Here is a 13911-nt window from a genome sequence, read left to right on the forward strand (position 1 = left end):
ACAAACCCAAGATCAAAAGTCCCATGCTCTTCCAACTGAGCCAGTCAGGTAGCCTACTATTATACTCATTTTTGCACTTAATTCTCTTATTTCAAAGAGAATACAAAAACAGATTTCAGTTCAATCCTCAATCTACCAAATCTCAATTAGTAGAACTTGAATAAAGAAGGACTATATTAAAGATGCATCTGAAGGAAAATTCTACCACAGATATCCCTCACTTTATGGCACAGAAGCTGATACCAGCTTCTGAAGATTTTATTTATTCCCAAGATTTTAATGATTAAAATTAGAGGTCTGATACTTCAGGATAAAGCCCTTCATAAGCACATTAAAACTTCTGATGAGATAAAACTAAAAATTCAAACTTCTTTTTCTTTTAAATATTTATTAGAGAGAGAGAGAGCACACAAGCGGGGAGCAGGGAGCCTGAGGAGTAACTCGATCCCAGGACCCTGAGACCATGACCTGAGCTGAAGGCAGATGCTTAACTGACTGAGCCACCCAGATGCCCCTAAAATGTCAAACTCCTTTTTTTTTTTTTTTTTAAGATTTTATTTATTTATTTGACAGATAGAGATCACAAGTAGGCAGAGAGGCAGGCAGAGAGAGAGGAAAGGAAGCAGGTTCCCTGCTGGGCAGAGAGCCTGATGTGGGGCTCGATCCCAGGACCCTGGGATCATGACCTGAGCCGAAGACAGAGGCTTTAGCCCACTGAGCCACCCAGGCGCCCCTAAAACGTCAAACTTCTTAAAAACATCATTAAAATGATGAAATAAGAAATGGAATAGTATTACTTCTTTGTGACTAAAGATCAGAATGTAGTATAGTATTTATGACTGAAACTGGGCTTCTAGGCCCCAACAAGATGGTCAGTATTTAACGTTAATTTTAGGAAGAACTCTGTAAATGTCTCTTAAGTATTTGTTTTATATTTGTTAAATAGCCTGAGGCTATTTAGGGAAGAATATTAATAAATAATACCATTCTATTATATATTATGTAATACATATCATGTAACGAACACTATTAATAACCTTATTAATCAAGTGTTTGCTATGGGAAGAAAGAACTGGTAAAAGGGTTCCAAGCTGGTGCCTTGCCGTATAGTGTTTAGAGCACCACGGTGTAATCTCTGAGAGAGCTGTTTGCAGCATCCCGCCCTGACCAGGGAATCACCCTTTTACTGCTTTAAGCCCGTCCACCCAAAGGATTTCTCCCATATATGAGAGTCTTCCTGTGTCCACAGTTCAGGCCCTGAATTAAGAGTCACCTGAAGGATGGACAGTTACAGCTCCACACGGGCCACGAATGGATTGCGATATCCGCAGCATCACACCTGAGCCGGACGCCTAGCCCTCAACCTGACCCAGCCTGAAGATCTTCAGGCTCGAGGCCTTCGGCTTACCAAGTCAATAACTTGAAGGTTAAAAATGCAGGCTATGGAGAGGTTACTTGACACAAGGGACACCTGCGCCCTGAATTAATCAAGCACCTCTTCCCAGCAGCTGTTCGGCACTGGGGTGCTTGCGGGACAGCTCTTCAACAAGGTCAACTCAGGCGAACTCCTGAAAGGGAATAACGCCGCTCATTGACCACGTCCTCTTAAGACATTCCTTCCGTGTCTTAAATTAAACCTCTAAGAGGAAACACTACTCACAAAGACAGAAGGAAGACCACCGTTCCCTGCAGGTTCACCAGAATGGCGAGGGTCCTCCAGGAGCGGATGAAGTACCCCAACAGGGCATACTGGGCAATGCCGACCGCGAAGAAGAGGCCACCGATCGACCCTAAGTCCGGGAAAAGACGCCTGTTACTGGGGAAAGCACCTTCCATACCACCCTTCCCGACCCGAGGCACAGAGGCAACGCCTTCCGGGGGGGGCGTCAGCAGAAAAGAACCTACACACATGGCAACTGCCAGACGAGAAAAGTGGCAGAGGCCAGTGAGTGAGGGGAACAGGAGGAAGGACAGGCGAAAAACACAAACCACACGTGGTCAAGATGAATTTTAAGGGTTGGCCCAAGTGCTTTCTGCACCCAAGGCTGTGCTGACGTCCACCTGCGCATGCTCTGAAGCTCAGAGAGATGCTTTGCTGGCTGGCCCGACGGTTTTTAGGTCATGAGATTATCGAAATGCTGGGACTTCATCTTATCAAATCCTCCTCTTAAATCACAGGCTCCTCCTCAGCTCTCCCTCCTGCCCTTCCCCATTGGGTGTATCAGCACCAGATACATGACATTTTATAGCTCTCTATTTCTTGTCTGTCTCCACAAAGCCTGGATTTTTGCCAGCAGGCTTAGAGGAAAAAAAAAAAAAATCACCCATGGGATTGTGAAAAATTCTATGTTTTTAAAAAAATAAATGCTGAGATGGGTATTAAGTCCCCCTGGCTTGCCCGATATACGTGTGAATTTACACCTCTGACTCACTTTCTATAACTGCTACTACCACGTGTGTAGCAGTACCCGCTACCATTTATCGTGCATTCTACTTTTGACATATGTCGCCCTACAAAGCAGGTACCGTTAGAGCCATACACAAAGAGGAAACAGCACAGAGAGGTCAGGGGTGCTGTCTAGGACACGGAGCTGTGCACAGGGTGGGGTAAGCCTGCGAGCTGTCCTGTCTTCCCTCTCCATCCTCCCACGGAAAGGCAGGCTTCTGTGGGGAACGCACAGCAACAGGACCTTGTTGATCCTGCTACAAGAACTTTCTACAAGAATTCTATAAAAGAACCATGTTCTTGTTTTCTTGCCCAGGGATGATCAATTCTCTAGCCATAATGACATGTCTACTCTGTGCCCTAGTGAGGGAAAGGGGGGAGCAGAGGGAAGAGTGAAGTGGCAGCATGTTCAGCACACCAAATCCAAACATGTGGTCTGATAAGGAAGGAAATGGGGATGCTATGATTTCCCTGGAAATTTAAGATAATCAATAGCTATTACAGCTTCATTACAGGGCATCAGACAGCACCTGGCTTCCAAGAATAACAGTTTCTGTCATTGCTCAGAACAGCTCCGAACACTTGGTATCCACTGACAACAACGTAGTCAAAAAGAAGACAGCTCACAGAATGGGACTGTTCCAGAGGGACTGAGTTCAGACCCTAGTTCTGCCACGTACAGCTGTGTGACCTCAGGCAAAGCACTAAACGTCTCTGAGCCTCAGTTTTCTCGAGGGTAGTTGTTAGTTTAGGATGAAATAATGCCTTCTATACAAATATACAAATACTAGCTATACTGTCCTACTGTGATATGGGTATAGCTGTCTATACCCATCTATTACCCTCCCTCCAAAATGCCACTGGGAAGCCTCCCAGGGTGAGTACCTACTATAAGATACTGTCTACCTAGCACCCTATCTAATTCCAAGAACACCCCTTCCCTCTTCTAGAGAGCAGACCTCCCCTTCCTTTATCCCTGTGGTTCAAGACGGGGCTGCCCACCACAGTTCCACTCACTACAGGGCTTCGGCTGGACCAGTCCAAGCTCTGAGCCCAGATTTTAAATACGACACTTGGAAGTAAGGGCTGAGGGCTACAGGGGCCTATCCCTGACTGCACAGAGAAAGCTTCTCAGGGAGGACTGGGGACAGAAACAAGAAGCATCGGACTTCCTGGTTCTGGGCATCTCTGAGGCCTGGACTTTCAGGGGTTTGGTTATATTAACCACATAATTTCCCTTTATATACAGAGACTCATCAGAGTTGAGGCTCTGTCCCCTATAATCAGTAAGAGTTGGTATCAACTGGGTATGGTAGACAAAAGGACAGGACCTGAATGCGTCTCGTTTAATGACCGTAAATGCCGTGATGACATTACCACAGACAGAGGTCCTGGAAGGTAAAGGTTTTAGGAGAAAGAAAGCAGTAGTTTTTATTTGAGGGTCCAAGCGACATTCAGATCTCATGTCCAGCAAGAAGCTGCACGTGTTTGCCTAGATATGACAAAAGAGGTGGTGTGGAGATGCAGATGTGGGAAGGCTCTAGGTTATTTAGTCAAAAAATTAAGTGAACACTTCAAATCACTCCTTTTTGCATGTTATAATTCTGGAGTGTCACTGGTGGTCTTCTGTTTACAGGCTATTAGATATTGATCCTATTTGTCAGATTTCCTGTTTCTTTTAGATCATTTTCATTTTCAAGTGTGCTATGTTTGTTTGATTCACACTAGTAAAAACTAAATTTCAGTAGCTTCGACCTCATTTTCGTAAATTGTACTAGCAATCCACCCAGTTGCAAGCAAAGCCATGAGGTCCTGTTGATTCCTCTTTCTCTCCCCACTCTGACCCTTCAGCAAGTCGCTGCCCCACCAAAATCCAGCTCACATGGCCCATTTCCCTGCTCCTCTCCCCACACTGTGTCTGAGCAAGCCCCCATTGTGTTTCACAGGCCAACCACAACCACCTCCTCTATGGCTCTTCAATTTCTCCTCCTCCAATGGGCCATTTTCCACACCTCTGCCATAGCTGTCCATCTGTATCCTATCTGATCCTATAGCTCCACTATTTAATTCACCCACTGGCTTCTTACTGCATTTCAAATAAAAACAAGTTTCTCATTTAGCCAGCACTGGCCCGATATCAACTGGTCCTCCCAACTTGTCTCTCCCCTGCCCAGGAGATAAATATTTAATAAAATACAGTAAGAAGGCACTGGGAAAGGAACGTCTAGGCTTTCTTACGCCTGTGCCACTTTTCAGTTTAAGATGTAAACAGTTAATATCCTTCTGAAGAAACTGATACTCCTGGAACAATCTGGAGGCAAGCTCACCATCTATGAGGCAGGCCCCAGGGGAGACTGTCTACAGAGCAATATGAATAAAATGACTTGTTCAAGGTCATAGAGAACAAACTTTGGAAAGCAAATCTAATGGTGAGACGGAGAGCCTCAAGTCCAAGTGCATTTTAGCCTCTGGGGTTCAACCGGCTCCCTGAGAGGTTTTCCGGGGCAGCTCACCATGTCTGTCATGTGCACGGAGTGAAGCAGTACCTGCGAGTGCCCAGTAGGCGGTGCCCACACATTCATTCAGCAGGACGAAGGCCACCAGCGACATTCCTCCGTTCATCATGCCCACCAGGAAGCGAGTTATTGCAAAGATCGCATAGGAGGGGGAAAACCCATTTGCAATAGCAAATAAGATGTCAAGAGCAAAACCTAGAATTACAGGAACAGCAGTCAATAACCCAGACATAAAACAGCAGTTGATCAAAGTAATAAATTATACTAACTTTACATCTGTAAAGATAAATCTCTGTAAACTTAAATTTTTCTAAGCTATGCTTTTTAAAAAAAACATTTTCTCTTAAAAACTATAAAGAAAAACTAAGGTTTATCTTTGTTTGTTACAAGTTGATAATCTGTCACTCATGCACAGTTTTCAATTATTCACAACAGTGTGGGAAATGGAAAAGTCCCAGCTCAGGCTCAGCTTGTTAAAAGAACTATGCTGGTTCTTATAGAGCATATTTGAAATGAACCAACAGACAAGATACAAGGAAACTGGCTCATACACTGGCTCAGTTCTCTTTAGAAATGTGGCATAAGTTAGAATTCCAGAGTTGCCAAAAGGACCATCATCTCTGAAAAGCTTAGGTGTAAATACGTGGTCTTCCCCAGGTATGCTGCTGGTGCCTTGAAAGCGCTTGGCCAGAATCAATTCTGGCTGCAGTGTGGCCTCTTGCTAGTATATTAAAAATCAGTTCTGTATCTACATGGCAATTTCCAGAGAACATTAAGGAAGTAAGTCCTCTTATTCAGTGCATGAACACTCTTAACTGATTACCTGTGAGATAGACTTTTTTCCTTCCAAAGCGATCTGAAAGCTGACCAAAGGAGATGACTCCCACAAACACACCACTGAAGAAGAAAGAGCTCGCTGCACTGACTTTGTAAGATCTGTTGGCAATTAAAAACCACTAAAGGAAGAGAAAACAGAAAAGACATTGAGATCACAGAAAAGGTGGATGGACTGTTAGCTATTAAAAAAATACAAATGCACAACCAAAACTTGTATACTGGAAACTCTCTACACAGAAAAGGTGGATGGACTGTTAGCTATTAAAAAAATACAAATGCACAACCAAAACTTGTACACTGGAAACTCTCTACCGCAGAGTGGTAGAACACAGTGTGATAGAACATCTATCCTGGACAATATCCAAGGAGGTTTTGTCTTCAGAAACACTAGAAATCGTTATTATTATAATATGTTCCTGTAATACACATCTTAATACAGCAGTAAATATGGTATATAATAGCTACTTTTATTTAGGCATGTCCCTCCTTATAGATCTTGAGAGAAGGAGCTGTGACCATCCATTCCCATTTCTCTGCTGCCCTAATATACTTATAGGACATATATAAGGCAATCAATGAATAGTCCTTTTCACCAATAAGTTAACGGGTTTTAAGCCCCTTTAGCATTTTTCTTAAAAAATTGATCATAGAATTACCATATGACCCAGTAATTCCACTTCTGGGTATATGCAGAAAAGAAGTGAAAGCAGAGATTCAAACAGATATTTGCACCCTAGCATTCATGGTAGCATTATTCACAGATGTCAAATGAAGGCGAGCCAAAATGTGGTAGATACACACACTAGAATATTATGGAGCCTTGAAAAGGAATGCGATTTTTTGGCAAGTGAGGTCATGATGAACCTTAACCTTATGCCAAGAGAAATAAGCGGACAAAAAAAGACAAATATGGTATGATTCTGCTTATGATGGGTTATTGTGATTTATAGTAAGAAATCTGTATTTAATGTTCCTGAAACCCCTGTAATTTCCTACAGAAGAGTCATAGGGGCATCTTTGGTTATGATATTTAAGTTTTGATCCCAGTTCCTGAAATAACTTCAGAGTGTTAAAGGAGAAATGGGTGTCCTTTGTTATTTATAACAAGCCTCTTTCAACCACACTTGAGTTTATTTAATGAGGTGACTTCTGGAAAGCCCCTTAGATGGGGGCTGGTTGCCGGGGAACCAACTCCATGATTAGACTAGGGCTGGAACATTCAGACCCATGCGGGAGGGAGGATCCCTGCCCTGCCCTTGGGGGAAGGGAAGAGGGACCGGAAGTTTAATTAATTGTCAATGGCTAATTATGTAATTATTTATCAATGATGTCTATGTAATGAAGCCTCCCTAAAAGCACAAAGGGATAGGGTTTGAGAAGCTTCCCAGTTGGTGAGCAGAGTGGGGATGCTGGTAGAGTGGGGCCCAGGAAGGGACTGGAAGCCTGCTCCCCTTCCCACATGCCTTGTCTTGTGCGTCTCTTCCATCTGGCCGTTCCTGAGTTATCCTTCATGATAAACCAGTGATGTAGTAAGAGGTTTTCCTGAATTCTGTGAGCTGCTCTGGCAAATTAATCTATCCGAGGAGGAGACGGTAGGAAATTCTGATCTCTGGTCACTCAGAAGCACAGGAAACAATGTGGACTTGCAACTGTCATCTGAAGGCATGCACAGGGTCAGCCACGTGGGACTGAGCCTGGAAATCAGTGGGGTCTAATGCTACCTCCAGGTAGAAGGTGTCAGAATGCAGTCAAACTGTAGGATACCCAGCAGGTGTGCCACAGGTGTGTGACATGGGAACCCACCACACTTGTCCCCACAAACCCCACCTCACACATCTGGCGGAGGGAAGGGTCAGCAGTGAGACAGCTGACAGTGACGGAGGCACGGGAGGAAAGCGGTTCCTTCAACAGGAGTTGTCAAATCCAGAGACTGAAAGTCAAATAAAGGCTCCCAGGGGTTGGGGAGTTGTTTGATGGGTACAGATTTTCAGTTTGGAAAGTTCTAGAGATGGACAGCAGTGATGGTTGCATGACATGAGTATATTGAATGCCACTGTACCTTTAAAATAGCTAAAATATTACATTATATGTTATGTATATTTTACCACAATAAATAAAACCAATCCCCCTTCACAGCCCCCTCTCCTGGAGTCCGTAAAGACAGGCTCAGAGAGCGTCCCAACAGGCAAAAAGGTGCCCGCCTTGGCTGTCCCTTCACCTCTCGGACCTCCCTTCCCAAGCTCCAACAAGCAGTCATTAAGACTCAGAGCACATCTGACTTCTCTCGTATTTCCTGTCAGACCGTGATGCTGAAGATCCTGACCAGACAAGCTTCTGGACATCTCTCTGCAGCAGTACCAATAACAAAACTCATGAAACTAGGACAATAATATTCACCGGAAAATAAATGAGGATAATGCCCTCTCCCTAATGCTGGACTTGACTTCTAAATTCCCCCATTCTCCATACACAGTTTTTTTTTTTCTTCTCAGATTTTATTTATTTATTTGAGAGAGAGAATGAGAGAGAGAGAGGGAGCACGAGAGGGGGAAGGTCTGAGGGAGAAGCAGACTCTCCCCTGAGCAGGAAGCCCAATGAGGGACTCGAGCCCGGAACTCCGGGATCATGACCTGAGTCAAAGGCAGTCACCCAACCCACTGAGCCCCCCAGGCGCCCTTCACACGCAGTTCTTAACGAGGTTGGTTAACTGTTTTTCCCAGCCCCTCGTGGTTGAGAAATCATAAACTGTGGTGTCACTGCTTTTAGAAATAGTAATCAGGATGTTACAGCTCCCGGTGGAAGTCATGGTACAAATAAGAGGGACGGAAGCAGTGTGACAAAAATCTGAGAAATGTTCAGACCGTTTTTCACTCAGGTATTCAATAAATTGATTCATTTCTTTTGAAGGTTAATGACTACACTAAGCACTGGCAATACAGATGTGAAGAAGCTGGACATGGTCCCTTCCCTCAGGGAGGGTAAGTCCCAGGAGAATAAACACAGAGGGAGAGACTGGGAGGGCACCTCTTCAAATAAGGTATTCAGGGAGGGCTTCTCTGGGGAGGTGACGTTTGCTCCTAAATGATAAGGAGTGACCCTCTCCTCCAGAAAGCTGTCCAGAGAACGTGAGAATAAGTGCCCTACCCTAAGGTGAGGCGCCCCCAGTGCACCCCCAGTGGGGGCAGTATCATGAGGCCAGACAGGTGCACTGGTGTCAGATCACACAGGGCCTGGACCACAGTGAGGAGCTGAGGTGTTATTCCAGTGCAAAAGGAAAGTCCTGGATTATTGGATGTAAGATCCTAAGGATCACTATGGCCACTCTTAGGGAATGCATTACAAGAGACAAGAGAGGGAGCAGGGAGGCCAGCGCACTAGCTCAGGAGACCAGGGCAGCTTGGATGAGGGTGGGAGCAAAAGGGATGGAGAATTATAAGCACTTAAGCTGGATTTTGAGGGCAGAACTGGCAGGACTTGCTGACAAATGGCAGATGGTGAGGGATGGAGAATCAAGGGTTTCACCTAAGTTAACTGTGGCCACTTGGTGGATGACCTTTACTGAGATGAGGAAGGTGGCAAGAGGAGATCACGTATGTGGTGGGAAAGAAAGAGCTTTGCTTGGACTTGCAGAGGTTAGGATGTCTATGAAACAGCCAAGAGATGATGCCAAGCAGATATCTAGACACGAGTCTTGAGCTCCAGGGAGAGGTTATGAGGTTTGTACCTATAGAGAGGGGACCAGGACGCTTCCAAGTTCAGAGGCTGAGTAGGAAAAACCCATTATAGAAAACTCGTAAGTAGGACTCCGGGAGATAGCCAGAAAATGCGGAGGAGTGTGGTGTCACAAACGCTCTAAGAAGAAATCTGATTCAGGGAGGAAGGGGTGATCAAGCATGTGGAATGCTGCTTTAGAGGTCAGGTAAGATAAGGACAGAGATGAGTGGTTATATTTAGAAACAAATGGACACTTAAAAATAACAATTTCAGTGAAGTGTGAAGGGAAGCCAGATTGGAGACAGGTGAGGAATTGGAGGAATTGGAGAATTGCTGGCAGCCGTCGTTTACAAAGTGGTTTCCATAAGTTTTGCTGTGAAGAGGAGCCAAGAAATGGGACAGTGGAGGGACAGGTTATCTGGGGCAAAGATGATTGGCTTTTTTTGTTTTTATTTATTTATTTTTTCAAGATTTTATTTATTTATTTGACAGACAGAGATAACAAGCAGGCAGAGAGGCAGGCAGAGAGAGAGGAAGGGAAGCAGGCTCCCTGATGAGCAGAGAGCCCGATTAGGGGCTCAATCCCAGGACCCTGAGATCATGACCTCAGCCAAAGGCGGATGCTTAACCCACTGAGCCACCCAGAAGCCCCTGGTTGGCTTTTTTAAAACATGTGTGCATGTTGATGAGAACAAGCCAGTACAGAAGATATTCTTGCAGGAGAAAAGTATCTGGAAAAGCAAGAAGGGATAGGTTTGAGGGTACGGCGTAGAGAGCTCAGCCTTTCACAGAAGCTGGGAGATGTCACTGCCAAGTAAAACGAGCAAGAGAGGAAAGCAGAAGGTGGGCTCAGCAGTAGGGAGCGAAGAAACTCCCACCTGGTTGCTTCATTTTTTTTTTTTCATTGAAATTATCAAGTGAGGTCACTGGCTGAAGGAGAGCAGAAGTGGAGGGGGGGATTTCAGGTTTCAGGAGGAATAGGATTAACTCCACTCAGGAGTGGGGCATGACCCATTCAAGGGAAATGCAGTGGGGTTGCCAAGCCATGGTAAATAGACATTTAAGCTCTGTGGCTACTAATTTTGTGAAGACGCTGTTGGGAGTTAAGCTTCCATGGAGCTGGAGACTTCCGAGAAGTACTACAGAGAGAGAGAGAGACGCACCAGGGCTTTGTGGGGATTTGCAAAGTAGTGATTATTATAATGGAATATGTGCTATTTATGGAGAAAGGGCAGACATAGGGGAATGGTGGGTAGAGAACTAATGTCACCATCAGAAAAATCCCCTACACCATTAACTTTGCTGGACTTCTCATTCTTGCCCTAAACTGAAACTTGGTTATCCCCTACAGAAATCACTCAGTGAACCAGATCCCTCTCAACTGGAGGCTGCTTTCCCTTCTACACCCATGGACCTGAGAGCCTAGGATGGGAGAAGACAACCAAAATTTCAAAATCATCAAATCACCTGAAGATCACATTACTAGATGGTGTAATCCACTACCCTTCTAGAGCTGACAGAGATGCTAGCGTGTTTTAAAGTAACTACTCTTCCTCTCTTCCATAGTAATAGTATGTTGCTGGCATATGGCTATCCAGATTGAAGACTAATGTCCCAATCTCCCTCACAATTAGGTATGACACATTATCAAGTTCTGCACAATGAATGCCAATAGAAGCACTGACCGTGTGGCAGGTGCTTTGTCTTAAGACTTTGTTTTAAGAGCTAATTTACCCTTTGCCCCTTCTTCCTTTCTCTCCTACCGCTTAGAATGTCTATATAAAAGCTGGAGCTTTACCTGGGGCCATGATGAAGAGTGCCACATATTAGGAATGGAAAGTTAAAAGTTAAAGGAGCCTGGGAACCTGAGAACAATGGGGCAGCACCAGGGCACTGGCATATTTTTTAAGTTCTCCAGATGATTTTCATAGGTAATCAGGTTAAGAACCCCTGTCCTAGACCTGGTCATCCTCAACAGCTGTTATCATCTCTAAAATCCCGATTTTGAACATCCTACTAGCTGTCCCCCCACCCCCTACTCTTCCAACTCACTTCCCCCAGTACCCTACTCCAGACATGCTTGAACCTCTTCAAGACCCCTGGTTACCACACTCTACAGTACGTACGGCCAGAGTCAGCAAAAAAAGATTAAATCGTGGTAAGAAGATCTGTATAGATCTTATTAAGGATCTGTATAGAAAAGGGTAAAGCATATTGTAAATTTTTACGTAAAAGAGATTAGAAGAGTTCTGAAATTTGAAGGAGAAATTCTATTTTGTGAAAAATTAATTATTTTGGATTATAGACAGTTCTGTTGTAGAATTTTCAACTCGTGAGAAATGTCTGATGACATTTTTCCAGTGGAAAAATAATCAAATCTTAGATATATAGTTGGCCTAGAAAATGGAGGATGTATTTGTCACAGGGATATTCCTTCTCCTACAATGACGAATAAACAAGGCCTCACTGTACTCATTTTTAATACCATGAAGTTCACACAACTTCTTTTTATGTTTTTCATGGTGTTAGTGTCTGCTTTGGTGTTTGCATGCCTTTCCAACGTAGCCAGCACCTTTAGCTTTGATTATCCCGCACCTCAATTTTTGCTAGTCTGTTTATACGGCCAAGATATTTAAGCTCATACTGATCTGTCTCCTGCTTACTTAATAAAAAACGGCTAATGTGTCTTGTCAATAATCAACTGTTCTGTTGACCACATCTGCAGAACTTCTCAAATCCATGAAAAAGGTCATAATAATCATCCTTCCAACAACCGGAAAGCTGTCAACTTGGATGGCAGTTTTAGGAAAAAGTAGCCTACGGGATGTTTGACTGGCAAATTCCAAATTCTGATTCTTGGGCTGCCAGTTTCATGTGTCAAAGTAATTTCTAGTAATTGTTCTTCATGCCAATGCTGACTGGGGTAATGCACTTCCTATTTCTCCTGGAATACATTCAAGAATGGGCAAAAAAATCTAAAGCCATTGTTAAATTTTTAAAAAAGCAAATTAAAGCATGCAAAGAACTCCCTGACTAATGCAGAACTTGCTGACTAATCCAGGTAAACTGGGCATGGTGGATTCAGAAACGTCAAGCCAAGGACTTAGGACAGTATGTTTACAACCAGCTTTCCATGTACACCATCCCCCAACATGTGAGATTTCGGTTTACAGTTTTGTTTCCAACTTCTAAAACCTTTCCGATATACTTTATGTATTTATCACATACCTATCACATACCTATTATTTTGTCAAGGCTCAGACAAGATACACTAGGACAGTGGTCCCTGTAGTATTTCAAAAGATGTACTGGAATGACTTACTTTTAAAGTTTTGGAAAGAGGTCACCCGCCAGACTAGACTCAATTGCTAGCACATGTTCTTGTCCCTTTGGTCAATACTTAGTACCAAGGTAAAATCCAAACCAGGGTATCACCAGGACATTGGAAACTAAACTATAATAAAACTAAATGTGACGACTGTTACATTCTTGAAAAATGTACTTTTTATGAGGCTTTAAATTGTAAAATTCATAAATTTATAAGTCATTTGAACCCTTAAGTGGCTAGAGATTATTAAAGGGATGACTTTCCTATTATTTTTTTTTAAATGACAAGCCAAATTCTAAAGCTAGAATGTCCTTTTTATAGTAATTCATATCAAATTGAAAAATCACTTGCAAATTGAAAAAGCTGGAAATCTTCTTTCCCCATACATTAACAGAAGAGGAAGAACAGAAAAATAAAATACTTTCAGGATGACCTAGCTAAATCTATTTTTATCTTGTAACCAGCATATGTATTTTTGATCATAAGATTATCAGAATCATTAAGTTCATAAGCCAGGCAATGTATTATACTGTATTCTCAAAAAGGATTTGAGGGGGCTAGAACTAAAGGCATCGGCACAATCATTCACTCATCAAAAGAAAGCAGACCAGAGGGAAAATCAGGTATCTGCTGCAGGTGTCTTAAAAATAAAAGATGAAAGGAACACAGATATGGCAAATGCTGGTGTTGAGTAGAGCCAGATGCCACGCAGAACCATCCAGCTCTTAAGGAAGAGAAAAAAGGCACACAAGCAGAAGTGAAGAGTGTTGACTACTGACTGGGCAGGAGGGGAGCATCCAGGAGGTTTATTAATATTTGGACTCTTACTGCTCAGACGCGAAGAATAAGACAGCACTTCCGTAAAGTAGGTGGATGTCAAGAAAAGGTGCTCCAGTTACAACACGGAGAGTGGAACAGACACATCAAAGGTCTTTACAGTGATCCAAACCAGCCTGGATGGGGCGGGGGCTTCAGAGAACAGAATAGATTCAAGCTGGAAATCGAGACGTGGGTTGAGGGGTCCAGAATAGCTCTTATTTGACACCAAATAGATCAATCACAGACTGAGT

The 13911-nt window shown here is 43.5% G+C and overlaps 1 protein-coding gene across 5 annotated transcripts in view; it reads right to left on the reverse strand.

Annotated features, from left to right (window-relative positions):
• Positions 1–13911, reverse strand: part of SLC22A15 (solute carrier family 22 member 15) — a 79675-nt gene that overhangs the window by 32275 nt on the left and 33489 nt on the right. For all 5 annotated transcript variants that reach the window (XM_032301842.1, XM_032301843.1, XM_032301840.1 and 2 more), the window contains 3 exons: positions 5786–5918; positions 4993–5157; positions 1661–1790 (listed from right to left, as the gene is read on the reverse strand). In XM_032301842.1, coding sequence (XP_032157733.1) covers positions 1661–1790; positions 4993–5157; positions 5786–5918 — 428 coding nt within the window. The remainder of the gene's footprint in view (positions 1–1660; positions 1791–4992; positions 5158–5785; positions 5919–13911) is intronic.

This window comes from Mustela erminea, chromosome 10 (genome assembly GCF_009829155.1).
Source record: "Mustela erminea isolate mMusErm1 chromosome 10, mMusErm1.Pri, whole genome shotgun sequence".
Classification (NCBI taxonomy): domain Eukaryota; kingdom Metazoa; phylum Chordata; class Mammalia; order Carnivora; family Mustelidae; genus Mustela; species Mustela erminea.